Source organism: Pangasianodon hypophthalmus, chromosome 18, assembly GCF_027358585.1.
Source record: "Pangasianodon hypophthalmus isolate fPanHyp1 chromosome 18, fPanHyp1.pri, whole genome shotgun sequence".
Classification (NCBI taxonomy): domain Eukaryota; kingdom Metazoa; phylum Chordata; class Actinopteri; order Siluriformes; family Pangasiidae; genus Pangasianodon; species Pangasianodon hypophthalmus.
The window spans coordinates 16,460,492-16,474,533 of NC_069727.1; the positions used below are offsets into that span (position 1 = coordinate 16,460,492).

The 14,042-nt window shown below is 40.8% G+C and overlaps 1 protein-coding gene across 3 annotated transcripts in view; it reads right to left on the bottom strand.

Moving 5' to 3' along the window:
• dock4b (dedicator of cytokinesis 4b) overlaps positions 1–14,042 on the bottom strand; it is a 108,762-nt gene that overhangs the window by 49,093 nt on the left and 45,627 nt on the right. For all 3 annotated transcript variants that reach the window (XM_026922919.3, XM_026922920.3, XM_026922918.3), the window contains exons 9-15: positions 9,485–9,566; positions 9,315–9,375; positions 9,018–9,150; positions 7,797–7,885; positions 5,605–5,730; positions 1,544–1,668; positions 1,042–1,204 (exon numbers count right to left, since the gene is read on the bottom strand). In XM_026922919.3, coding sequence (XP_026778720.3) covers positions 1,042–1,204; positions 1,544–1,668; positions 5,605–5,730; positions 7,797–7,885; positions 9,018–9,150; positions 9,315–9,375; positions 9,485–9,566 — 779 coding nt within the window. The remainder of the gene's footprint in view (positions 1–1,041; positions 1,205–1,543; positions 1,669–5,604; positions 5,731–7,796; positions 7,886–9,017; positions 9,151–9,314; positions 9,376–9,484; positions 9,567–14,042) is intronic.

A 14,042-nucleotide genomic window follows, 5' to 3' on the forward strand; every position in this document is an offset into this window, starting at 1 on the left:
TTTTCATTCTAATCAAGCAGGAGCCACACCTGATTCCACCTGTTTCACCTTTCAATCAGCTGACCTTGCCTTTCATTAGAATATGAGGCGTAGCTTCAGCTTGGTTGGAATGAAAGTCTGCACCTACACCAGCCCTTTCTGGATAATATCCGCCACCCATGCATTACATGGAACTCTTATGCAGGAAATGTCATCAGGGCTTGGAATGAACTTTTTTTTTAATGACTAATCTGAAAATACCCCAGGAAGTAAACACAGATAGCAAAAATTTATATCTAAACATTGATTCTGTTAAAAGCAAGTGAACATTCAACTGAATGTATAAGTATTCGAGCTCAGTTCTGTTAGATTGGCAGAGGGTGATGGTTCACTCTCTCGTCTTTTCAATCCTCACTTCAACTAAAAACTATAAAATGCTAGTATTAAAGTAAAAACTAAAAGCTGTAAGTAAATACAATATAAATAACTATGTAAACGTATTCATTTGTTAATGTATTCATTGTGAACAGCCACATAAGAAAACAGATTACCAACAGAGCTGTAGGTTCGCATTGTTTACATAAATTAGCATTTTTCTGCTACCATTTATATGAAAAAAAACATACTATGGTATTCAGCAAGGTATCAGCTGCAGCAATGGTACAATCCGTTCACCAGCTTGTATTTTGAAAATAAAATGACTGCACAGAACAACATTAGGTCTGGAAATCTGTACTGAGATTGCATGTGCATGCTGTTCACACACTGTGTACTAGATTCTGCTTTTGTGCAAGGTTTAGTCTATGTAGTATGTGTGGTATGCCATTTTAAACACAGCTTATGACAGCACTCAAACACCTCCACGTCACTATGTGAAGCTATTAGCTTCTCTGCATGACTCTTAGCTGAGCAGGCGTTTTGGACATTTTGTACACTTCATACATGTTCTAGACAGACTGATGCTGAATTTATATTATTATAATTATATCCTTCACAGCTCAATCAGTCAGCTGTTTGTCCTAGACGTGTCAGTGTAATAAAGGATCTAACAGGCCTTCTTACTGGAGCAGTGGCGAAACTCAAAGCGGACATGGGAGCCACGGAACATGTCAACGGGGATGGGAAGCTTGATCTGCTCAACCCAGCGTGGGCTGTTGTTGTGGTACAGCACAAAGGAGTGGTACTCATCAGCCCCCGGTTCACCTGAACCCGCTGCAACATAGCCCTGCAAACCAACACACGCACACACGCACGCACGCATGAGCACGCAAGAGCACGCGCACACACACAAACACACACACACACACAAAGTAAGCAGGTCGAAGTGATGCATGCTGCCCATCAGCTCTTATTTTCCACTGAACCAGGAAAACCACAAGCTAACAATAGCACCATCGGCGAGTGAGAAAAAAAGCACGGCATGTTTCTTGAGATTGGCTGCACTGATCCATGGTTGTGGTATTGCATGCTTGCAGTTACTTCTATTAATACTTATCACACATTAAAATACAACAGAAGTGTTAAGGTACAAAACTTTAATCAAAGCCTGTGTAAAAATGGATACCCTGAGAATCTGTCCATCGACATCCAGTGCATAAACGGTGATCTCCACATTTCTGGCTACTGTCTTCCCTCCCTTCTCAAACTCTCCTTTCTCCAGGGTAATGTACAGATCGTTCCTCATCTCCCCTAAGAGAAAGCAAACAGATGACGGAGGTTAATGCATAAAAGGCTATACAAAATATATATTATGTTTTCACTTATAATCTAGCAGATTATTGGATGTACAATCAGTTAATGACACTAAGCTTAAATAGCAGCTCATCTGAAATACTAGACAGTAGCTACATTTCTATGTGGTCTACTAAGCTGTTATTAAGCCTACTCGTGGCTCAGCTGGATTAAAAACTGGAAAATCAAAGAGAATAATCCATTAAATAAAAGAATGAGCCCCATGTAAAATTTGGCATATATACTGTGCATGTGCATTTGGGTCACAATGCACGCAGACCACCATGCACCACGGCGGCTGCACAAACAATTCAGTTCACGTCATATGTTTTTAAAAACACGTAAAGATAAAAATGCCATAGGTATACAAAACCTAGATGCCACTTGGAGATACAGTTGACACTGCTCTTTTGGTGGGATGATTATCCCTACTGAGTTGAATTAAACTCAGAGTATGCAGCATTTGCATATAAGAAGCACTGACAATTCAATGCATGAGAACAAGAAATTCCCTTATATGGGGAAAAAAGCTTGGAGAACCAGTGTTTTTAGTTTATGACAGACTTGCAGGATTTAAGGCAGACTGGCATGGTGAATTTACTCTTTAATACCGTTTAGCTTCTCTATAACATGATCTCAATTCCTATCAATTTGGTATTTCATGTATTTCAATTAGTTTTGTGACTGGATTTGGAGTTAAGTGTGGAAGTGAGCGGTGTCTGTCTTGTACGATTTAGCTTATATTATGTTGCTTGATCGATTTATAATAAATATGCTGTTGTAAAGGTATTTTCACATGATGCTTATTCTTTGTTAATATACTGCCTGGCCAAAAAAAAAAAGTCGCACAATCTAATATTTTGTTGCACTGCATTTAGCTTTGATTACGGCACGCATTCGTCCTGGTATTGTTTCAACAACCTTATGCAACTTCACAACATTTATTTCCATCCAGAGTTGCATTAAAGTAAAGTAAAGTCAAGTCTTCTCCAGCACATCCCAAAGACTTTCAATGGGGTTAAAGTCAGGACTCTGAGGTGGCCAATTCATGTGCAAAAATGATTCCTCATGCTCCCTGAACGACTCTTTCACAAGTTAAGCCTGATGAATCTTAGCATTTTCATCCTGGAATATGCCTGTGCCGTCAGGGAAGAAAAAGTCCATTGACGGGATAACCTGGTCATTCAGTACATTCAGGTGCTCAGCTGACCTCATTTTATTGCCACACAATGAGGCTGAGCCTCGACCTGACCAACTGATGCAACCCCAGATCATAACACTGCTTCCAGAGGTTTGTACAGTAGGCACTATGCATGACAGGTGAATCACTTCATGCATTTCCCTTCTTACCCTGACACGCCCATTGCTTTGGAATAGGGTAAATCTGATTTTATCAGACCACATGACCTTTTTCCATTGCTCCACAGTCCAGTCTTTATGCTCCCTAGCAAATTGAAGTCATTTTTTTCCCCGATTAGTCTCACTAACAAATGGCTTTCTTGTGGCCACACGGCTGTTTAGTCCCAATCCTGTAAGTTCTCATCACATTGTGTGTGTGGAAATGCTCTTACTTTCACTATATAACTCACATAGCCGTGAGTTCTCCTGTCGATTTTTTTACGATGTGACATCACCAAGCGTTTTAAAGATCTCCAATCACGATCATTCAAGATTTTTTTCCGACTACATTTCTGCTGTAAAGTTGACGGTTCACCACTATCCTTCCAGGCTTTAATAATGCACTGGACATTTCATAACCCAGTTCCAGTGATTTCAGCAATCTCCTTAGCTGTTTTCTTCGCTTGATGCAGGCCAACAATTCTCCCCTTCAGTAACATCTTTTCCACGACCACGGGATACGTAATCTGCCATGGTTGTTTAAGAAATGAGAAGCTACACATTGCATCAGTTAAGGTTAAAAGAACTGTTGCCAGCTGAAACATATTAATCACTGCAGTAATGATCCAATCATAGGCTCTTAAGTATTTGCTTATTTAAACCCAAACAGCGACCTTTTTTTTTTTGGCCAGGCAGTGTATGTATGAGGTGTGGACAAATGTTAATATTAAATTCATTCATCTAGCACATGCGGCAAATAAAAGCTGCAGTGTGATGCCTCGTGTCATGTTTTGGTCACCCAGAAACCTCACTGACTATTATGTTTGTGACAAAAACTCAGCAAGCCACTGACCATTGTTTGAGCTATGAGATGTTTTCTGTCCTCGCATCACATATAAAAAATATTATCCGAGTCTCTATAGTGTCTTCTCTCCATATGTTTAACCGCAAGGTGACTGCGTGCAGTAAGCAGGAGATATATGGCAGCTTTACACTGCACTTTATTTCTTTCATCAGTGTTTCCACATACCTGCATGTTTCTTATTCTGAAAAAAAAGGTCTGTCATGCATATACGTTAATTAATCTGCTTAGTATAAACCACTTTACCATCAACGAGATGTGTGTAGTGCAGCAGGGGGTGGGATTCATGAGGCCTGTGCTATAGTTACAGTATTGAGATGGGTCGCACTACTGTGAAGTGCATTACATTTAAACATGAAAATACCAAATGAAAACCTTTTTTTTTTTTTCAGAAAGTCAACAGGAAGTAGGGTTTTCTTTCTTTTCTTGTTGAACCTACATTTCAGCAGGCCAAACACACACACACACAAAAATCCCTACAGCCAAGGCGACTGATTTGTCCACGCCTGTGAGGGCACATTAGTGTAAATTCAAGAACTGACACACACAAACTCTCACTGACATTACATCTACGCAGGCAAACACACCCAGGGCATGCTCAGAAAACCACATTGACCTACAATAATGCTGTCAACAGGTGCGTCCTGTGCCTCACTACAGACACCACACACACTGTTATTCATACAGACAGGAAGAAGGCCTCCGTTATCACACCTTCTCCAGTCTCATCGCCCATCCACACCTAAACACACAGAGCGAAAGCACTGCACAAGCACTGTTCCTCTGCTGGGTTTCAAAAACACGATTAAAAACAAAAAAAAAGAGGCCAAAGGTTGAATGTAAATCTATAAGTATGTTAGTCCACTGGCGCACAAAGCAGCAGTATCCCACTGAAGAGAAAGCACTGAGCAAGCCTGCTGCTCTGAAGGAGAAGTAATTATAGACCAGACAGCTCCACTCATGGGTGACCAGTCTGCTTCATGCAGCATGGGTTAAAGGGGACGATGAACACTAAAGAAAAGGGAACTGTGCTAAACTTCCCTAAATAAATAGCTTCTGGAGAAGCTGAGGCAACAGAGCATCTGTACAGAAAATACTACCGTTGCTCCTGTGTGTGTCCACTTCCTCTGTGCTCTCTGCTCTCTCACTGGCAGCTTTGCTGTCATACCAACCGCTGCTCAGGGAATGGCCAAATGCACACAGTAAATATGCAAATTACATTAAGGGTGTACATTTTCTTAATGAGTGCACAAGGCAAACAAGCCACCCAGACAACCACCCAGGAGGTACTATGCACATTATTTCCTATGCACACAACTCAAATCAGCTCATATTCATATTCATATAGTTCATATAAACTAAGCGTGACCTATTTGCGTATTTGAAACACTGCTATAATTATTTTATCAGCGTGCCATACTGAATTTTGTACTTCTAATATGTGCATACCAGTTGTCTCAGTAGCAGACAATTTGAGTTCTGCCAAGAAAAGAAGTGGAAGTTACTGGAAAACATTAGCGTGGAACTGAGTTCAGTGAAAAATGTGATTTCAGGAGGCATCGATTCCCCTTTTTTGTTCATTTTCAATACTGTATTTACATCTGTGTATATCTATATCTAGAGCTCTGTATAGTCCAACACTGATGTATTACTGACATCCTGCGATAACACAGAGAGATGTTGGGTTTCCTCACCTGGCATGATGACATCAGAGAAGCCCAGTTTCCTGGTGATGGACACACCCCGAGAGAAAATGGCCATGTACTCCCTCCGCAACTGCTCAATGTCCCCGTGAAGTAACTGTAGATTCACTGCTAGGCCTGGAGTCACAAACAAACATACCAGGTATGTAGTATCTCATGTTTCTAAACTTCTAGTTGTGCATAGAGGTAATACTGCACGAAATAGTGTTTTTTGTGTTCTAACATACATTCTGTCACACAAAATTTGTCAGAAATGTAGTGCGGTACTTTGTCTTGCACAGTCTCACATTATAATAACTATAATCCGTTTTAGGTGTTCCAGTCACATAACTTATAACTGGGTGATCTGGAACGTGAGAAGAACCACAGATATAAATAGTTTTTCTCAGGTCAGTGTCTGAGTGTCTCTTTTGCAGCCAGTAACCGCCAATCAAACAGTGACTTCAATCAAGCAGCAGGAAATGTATATCTCTATGTAATAAATATCTATGGTGTATGTTAGAAAACGAAAAAATGTTCCTTCAACATTATGTAACTGCTAAAAGTAGCATTTGGCGCCAACTTAGTGACACTACCGCCCAAGACTGAGTGTATGAGTATCAGTTGGGTAAAATCAGTTTAAAAATGTGCATGATCAGAGCAGCATAGCATCACTGATACACAGGAAGCTTGAGTGCCCCCTTTCCTGTCTGCTGCACTCCCTCTCCTGTGCTTTATTCATACTTTCGCTTCTCTTTTCTAACTTCTGTTCGATAGGCAAAGGCTCGCACATTTGCAATGTGCACACACAGCACTTGTGGATTAAAGCAGAGCTTCTTCCTTCTGGTATAAATATTTCACTTTTTGACAAACCACAGAGTAACAGATAGATGCATAAGCAAAGCATTTCTAGCATGTTCCATGTCCCCTTACACCGGAGGTATGCTAATCAATGGTATAAGGGTCGACAAGTTTCACATCCTGTAAGCACTATTTAACAGAGAGAACCATGATTAAGAGTAAATCAATACCTGAACTAACAAATATTTCATTCATTATACATGGCGATCCACTGATTTCACACAGCTATAGAGGAAACCCAGTTACTATGACAGAACAAACAATAAGCCGTAAACAATAATCCATAAACAATCACGCATACAGAAACACACGCATATCTATAATTAGGCACATATACACTTATACATACAGGCACAGTCACACAGACAAGGTTCAAACACAAAGACACATCACACTACACACACACAACTCCAGACAGATTTTAAACATGATGTCTTAGTTATGATTTTTTTTCCATTATACAAATATAACATTCAACTTATTAAATCAAATAATGGTGTTAATAAGATCAAATTACGCCCCTTTCATTGTCTGGGCCTATAAAAAAGCATTTAATATGTTTGGAGATTAATGTAACAATGTAGAAATGATCGATAAGTAATTATCATTCCATGCACATTAATACGATCTCACTAAGCCTTTCCATGTCAATGATTAATTAAAATAAATTCACATTTTCTACTCATCAATTCCCATTTGAAAAAAAATATCTCTGTTTATTCAGAATGAATCAGTCAGCTGGGATTTTGCAGGACATGAGTTATTGTTGCTTGCCAGGCGTATGCTACACATCAGTGCTGATAAGACAGTCGAGTAAATGACTTCGTGTCAGTCACTGGATTTAATGTATTCACTCATACTGCTTGTGATTATTCAAGATCCACGTTTTTGATGCTACCAACAATTATGGGAGATATTCGAAATTGCATGAAACCGCAGATCTTTGACATCCATTCTGCACACATCATATGGAAATCTTTTAAGCTATCTTTGAATCTCTGTGTGTTTGTGAAATACATCACTTACATAGCTTTAATTAGCATAAATAATTACACAATTAGAGCATGCATGAGTCATGCTTTATTCTAGCTCCCAACTGAAGTGAAATCAAGCGTGTGAGAGCTGCAGCACTACCTGTTATGCTATTAAATCCTACATGCCTCATGCTGTTGCTAGGTGAAGTCTTTACTGAGTAAATACTGCTTTATGAACTGCAGGAAGAAACTCCATAGCAACTCCAGCTGAAAGCTCCTCTGCTACAAGCCCTTCTAAACTGATGTTGATATTGAGTTCAGTCAATACTTTCAGACCTTTCCTACTGTATTTCTGGATCTGGAACTTACCCGCATTGGATCCTATTTGGTTATATCTGGAGTTCACTTTCTTTATGATGTTGTCATGGATTTGACTCCATTCGCTCTCAGTGTTACATCTGCAATACAGAGCATGGAGTAATAAAACCACATATTTGCATATTCACAGCGTAACACATATTGCACCACTGCAAATATCATTACAAAAATGTGTGTGTTTGTGTGGCCAGGTTAAATAGCTTATTCTGCCCACTTCAATGCAATGCAGGTCACGCTACTAACGTGTCTATAGTGATTTCATTGCCACTGAGTGGTTATTAGGTGTGATATATGGCTTCATATCTTCCCCAGACACAGATTAAAGCTGTAGTAAGCCATTTGGGCAGTTCTGAAACTCAAAATGTAAATATATCCATTTCTTCCAAAGTTGTATGTATGTATGCGTGTGTGTTTGTATGTATGTATGTATGTATGTATGTATGTGTCTGTGTGTATGTATTTCAATGTCAGAAGGTGTACGTGTGTTTGTTTCTCTTTGTGTATGTATGTCTGTGTGTCTGTCTATCTGTATATATGTATATCTGTCTCTTTCTCTTCCTGTCTCTATGTGGATGTCTGTACATCTGTCTCTAGGTCTGTCTATCTGTCTGTGTATATGTGTCTCTTTCTGTCTGCCTGTATCAGTGGCTAGTGGTTTTTAAAACAGGGGAAGCACACATGTCTTATTTAAGCATACTGTATAGCTGTGTGGGTTCTGTTTCAGCTGTTTCATCTGTTGGTCTGGTCCTGTTAGCTAAGCTGCTACTAACTGCGTAAATTTCACTGAAAAAGGTAATGACGTATTAAAAGCCTATTGTCCAATGAGCGTTAATCTTTATTCCCATTAAAACACAGTGTACTTGAGTCTGCCATAGGAGCCCATAGCAGCTGGGCTTCACTGGAGTTCTGCGTGTCACGGGGGCTTCAAAGAAGATATTTCACACAGGATGCGTTCTCCACCGGAAATAGTTTGCATTAAATGACATTGTTACAGTGAGATATTTGATAATTAGATTCAATAAATACTAAATTTTACCAAGAGTGGTGAGTAATATAGAAACATTTTAATGAAATTCTAGAGGAAGCTGGGCTTCACATGTGTCTGTGTCTGTATGTGTGTCCAAATGCCCATATATTTGTGTCCATCCATCCATCCATCCATCCATTATGTCTATGCCATGAATAAGGCAATAGTGATGGTGCGCCACTCACCCATAGACTTTAAGGACGTGGTCATCTTTCGTGTCAGTAGTGAGTAGATCTGCAATACTGACCAAAGCGCAGCCAAAGGGACGCCTGTATTGCACGCTGCATGTGCTCTTCTTCTCACCGGCGCACATCCTCCCTACACACACACACACACACACACACACACACACACACACACACACACACATGAAAACAAATTTACTCCCACCCCACCCCCTGCTAATGGGTACCTGATGGATATGTATAGTTGAAAAATCCGTATTAATCATTAAAAGCACCTAAATAAATCAGCACTCTTACCTATCCTAATGATGTGAACAACAATATACACATCTTTTCTCAGGTCGTTGCTCCCCAAGTCCTAAACGAAAACAGAGCAATCTTTAATGGACACAAATTGCTGCAAAGCTGCACAAGCCTTCTCTCTGTGCAATTAGCAGAATTGTTTTGACACTCTCTTTAACACTCACCACAAAAAGGGTACAGTGTGTCTCTGTCTTCTCTGGAGACTTTGGCACTCCGTTCTTATTTAGCTTCACAAAGAACCTTTCACTGGAGGGGAGCGAGGCAAAGCGGGGGAAATGAAAAGAGAGAATGAGAGACAAATAGCACAGGAGAGACAAAGAGAGACAATGAGGACCAATGAGGTCCCAAGGCTTCACAAAGCATCGTGTTTTTCATCGCTGGGACGAATGGTTTTTAAACACACAGAAAACTGATTGCTCCGTAATAACCCACATGCGAGAGGAATCGCTGCAGCTCAATTATTTACAAGCCAGCGTTGCTGAAACCAAATCATTTCAGATGGATCTACAATTGGAAACTACAATTTAATTCACTGTTTCTGCTACAATATTCTTTGAGTTAATCTCACATCCTCAAAAGATGTTTCTGTGGAAATGGTGAGCTGTCAAGAAACTGGAAGAGACGTCAAGTCCAATAATGTCTTTTGCCTCCCCTGACTGTTTTAAATCTGCAATCACAGAGCTCTGAATGTTATCAGAAGTACCAGTGTGAGTCCTCAGGCATCTTGCCAGCAGAAAACCATTCTTTACGCATCAGTTTTTAATATTTATCTATTTTTCCCAGTATGACCATTTGCTGCTTTTAAAACATATCATAAAATTCTAATTATAAGGTTTTGTGCAACAGTGCAGGAGAGAGAGAATCTGTAATTTTTTTCTGTCTTTAATCCGAGGTGAGACATCCTAATAAAAATCTGAAAAGTTCATAACTCATCACACTCATGGGAGAACTAATGGCTTAAAATGGGAGAAAAACTGGAGTGTGTAAAGGACATCTGGCATGCAGCGCACCCCAGTGCTGTCCAGATTTCCTTATTCACTACAGAATACTCCAGAGACGGACACACAGGGACACACAGGGACACACAGGGACACACAGGGACACACAGGGACACACAGGGAGAGAGAGAGAAAGAGAGAGACAGAGACACACAGACACAATTAGAGAGAGTGAGAGAGAGCGAGAGAGAGTCAATGATGCTCACACAGACACACACACAGACACGTGCAGAAAGACACTCACAGAGACGGATATACACCCAGACAAACACATACACAAACACAAACACACACACAAAAGAGACACACACATACACATGAACAGAAATACACACAAAGAGCCAAACAGATACACATAGACAAACACACAGACACATGGACAGAAATGCACACAAAAGAGACACACAGAGAGACACACACTCTCCTGCCAAGTGGTCATGTAATCCGGTTACATGACTTTCACAGCAGTGTGATAAGCAGAGGAAAACAGTCTGCTCGTGTAGTGGAGCATATTATAGTCTGTAATAGCCATCAGTACAGCAATTACACTTCTATAACAAACACACACACACATACAGCATGATTGTCTCTCACACACTGTACATGTACAACTAAAGCAAACCGATACCATGTGCACTCATATACACAAATACACACAGCTGCTAATTAACTGTGCGTTATTGAATTCCCAGCTTTCAATTAAGTTGAAGTGCAGTGTGTGGGTTGTGTGTCCGGTGATAACGCTTCAGCATCACTTCCTGAACAGCAGCATGTGGTCACTGAAGGATTCTTATCACACGATATCGACAGTCTGATTTCCATAACTGAAACGCATATTCCCCAAGCACTTCTGCCGGAACTTGATATTTACTCCCATGGTGTGTGTGATTGTCAGACGACGCGTTCAGACAGGAACTGTGAATTAATTGACCTCCCTGGACACAGCTCGGTAGATTAAGCATGCCCATGAGTGATCCCCATGCACAGTGCTGAAGATATAAACCATGACAAAAAGAGCCCCATGGGAAAAGAGAGGGGAAGTCATTATCCTGAAGCCTGCCACTCAGTGCTACTGATATATCCAGCTCTGTGCAAATGAGATGCGGGGCTCTTTAACACCAACACACACACACACACACACACACACTCAGGAATACACAATGACATCTGTTCTTCCCTGTTGGTCTCTCTAAGAGAAGGCAGTGGCTCCACATCTTAATCTCCCTGCGGATGGAGAGAAAGTGGATTGCCTCTTCCTTCTGCACACACACACACACACACACACACACACACACACACAGATGCATGTTGTGTATGAGCCACGAGGAGATAGGATTAGGCTTGCAGCAACACTCATCCAGAACAGATGATAACGTGTGTCTGAGTGTAAACACGCTGCTTTTGAGAGCTATGATACGAGTCAGAGGTGTATATCATTTCAGCAAGAGGGTTAAGCGCTGGACGGCTCTTTGACTGAATTCCCAGCAACCTGCTTGGTTTGAACCTGAGTGTCTCTGGCAGCGGTAGGGAAAGATTGGGAGCTGTCATACCATCTGGACCTGAACGCCAACCTCACGCTATAGCCGAGAGAATAATTAGCTGGAAGCCAGCCAGCCGAGTAGCCATCCTGGAAGAGAGCCATTAGCAGATTCTCCTTGAAGGCAACAGCAGGGTGAGATACAAAACCCCCAACACACAGACACTCGGAGAAGAGCCGGGGCAGCCGTATCACTCCTGCAAATCTGCCAGAGTCAGTAATTAACAATAGCTGGCGGAGCTAAACCCACACACAAAGTATAAAAGATGCAGCTCTTTACAAGGTGAGAAGAACTAATTCCTGTGGTTTTGACAACACTGTTTCATCCATTGAGCAATAACCTGTTCGTTATCCGAAGAAAAGAAAAAGAAAGAATTCTCTAACAATTGCTGTAGCCCCTTTCCTGACTCAAGCCACCAATTACTGGAATTCATCCTCTTATAAAATGGAAATCGCAAACTGATCCAAATGCCTGTGAGTCAGTAAACATTGTCCTGCTTAAATGTGAGGAGCTTGGGAAAGGGTTTCAGCATAATGTGAAGCGACATTGTCATTTCTTTCATTTTTAATTAGCTCTTTTTTTTATTATCCACAGGAAAAAGGGGCTAGATTCCTCTTCAAACGCAAGGCAGTGTAGCAAAATATCAAAATAGAATGTGCACTGGAGAAAGCGTGGAGCTGTCATTGAGCCATGGAACAGGATTTCAGGGTGTTTGATCATGAGACTGTAAGGTCCATCGGTTAAGGACTCACAACATTTATTCTAGTGTTAACCCTGTCAACTTCTGTGAGGCAGACAATCCTTAACAAACATTCCTAATCTGTGATAAGGGAGCTCTCTAGTATAGCTTTAAAGGAACTCCTAAACAATATTAATGTTTATAATTAACGTGTGATGTTCACTGGCTTCCGAGATTTATCTTCTAATGAGTTCATTGATTGACATGTTGGTCCATTGTAACTTTGGTTAACGGTTTCCTACATTACCCACGATGCCAGTCAACTACCTGCTGTTTTTGATGTGGTGGGAATTTAGCTCTTCAGTCTGTGCAGCTCTCTCACCTCCTCAGCTTTACACTCTGCTCAAACAGATCAGCTGCCAAAGACTCAATTTTCACGCTAATATCCATCAACGACATCACACTTGTCATCTCATAGATCACTAACTAGTCTCTGGGTGCGTCTCAGTCAGCTCCCTAGCTCTCTAGGTCATGAATCAGTATATGGTGTACACGAGTTCGGGCACTGGTAAGGACTCTGGCTCACTACACATTGGGACGCTGATGCCTCAATTGCCAGGGACATGACGTTTAAAACGTCACCACTGGCATTCATCAACAACAGACAGGACTGATATCTTACTGACATTATACGTCATATAAATTTGTTAGCTTAATCACAATCATTTCTGTCATGGTACTTCATGCAGGATCGTAGGCTAGCTAGTGGATTTTTTTAACTCATTAAACATTTAAAAGCCATCAGACTCAAACAAACTGTATATAGAATGTCACATAAAGTTAAAAATCACTAATGTAAGTAATCATTTGAGAGCTACAACAACAACAAGCTATCATTTGTAGACGAAGTTGGCTTAGAGTTCGTCCGCCATTTTTTTCCGAGCTGAGAGGCTTCAGAAAATATTTTGTCATTTCCAGTAAGAGAACATAGTGAGCATCGATGCTCCATGGTTTTTGCAGTGGACTGTGGGATTTTTTAGGGAGTGAACGTTCCAGTGCACTGGAAGGATTGAGACAGCCCTTAAAATGGCCGACGCCATGATCAACGCCCTGACTGCAGATCTAGGGAGCTGATTGAGACGCACCCTCTGCGTCAACTCAACGCAACTCCTGTCATATAGCTGCATTGCATTCTGGAACTTTGAGTCCAGCGTTGCTGTCTTTGAACGTGACTGGAAAATGGTCATAAAAGAAAGTGAATGAGAAAAGAAACTTTTGCTCTGTTGTTTTCGGAGCTAACAGTGAACCCTGACTGTTTTCACTTTTGCTTGAAATCTTTGAATTTGTTTCTCCTATTAAATGGTACTGTAACTGTTCTAGCAATATGACATCAGCGTAGCACACAGCCGCTAACGTCTCATAGGAATAATGAAAACACAGCACCAATTACCACGATCTCTATACTGATTTATGTGTGATATGTTAAACACATTATGGTGGAGTTCTG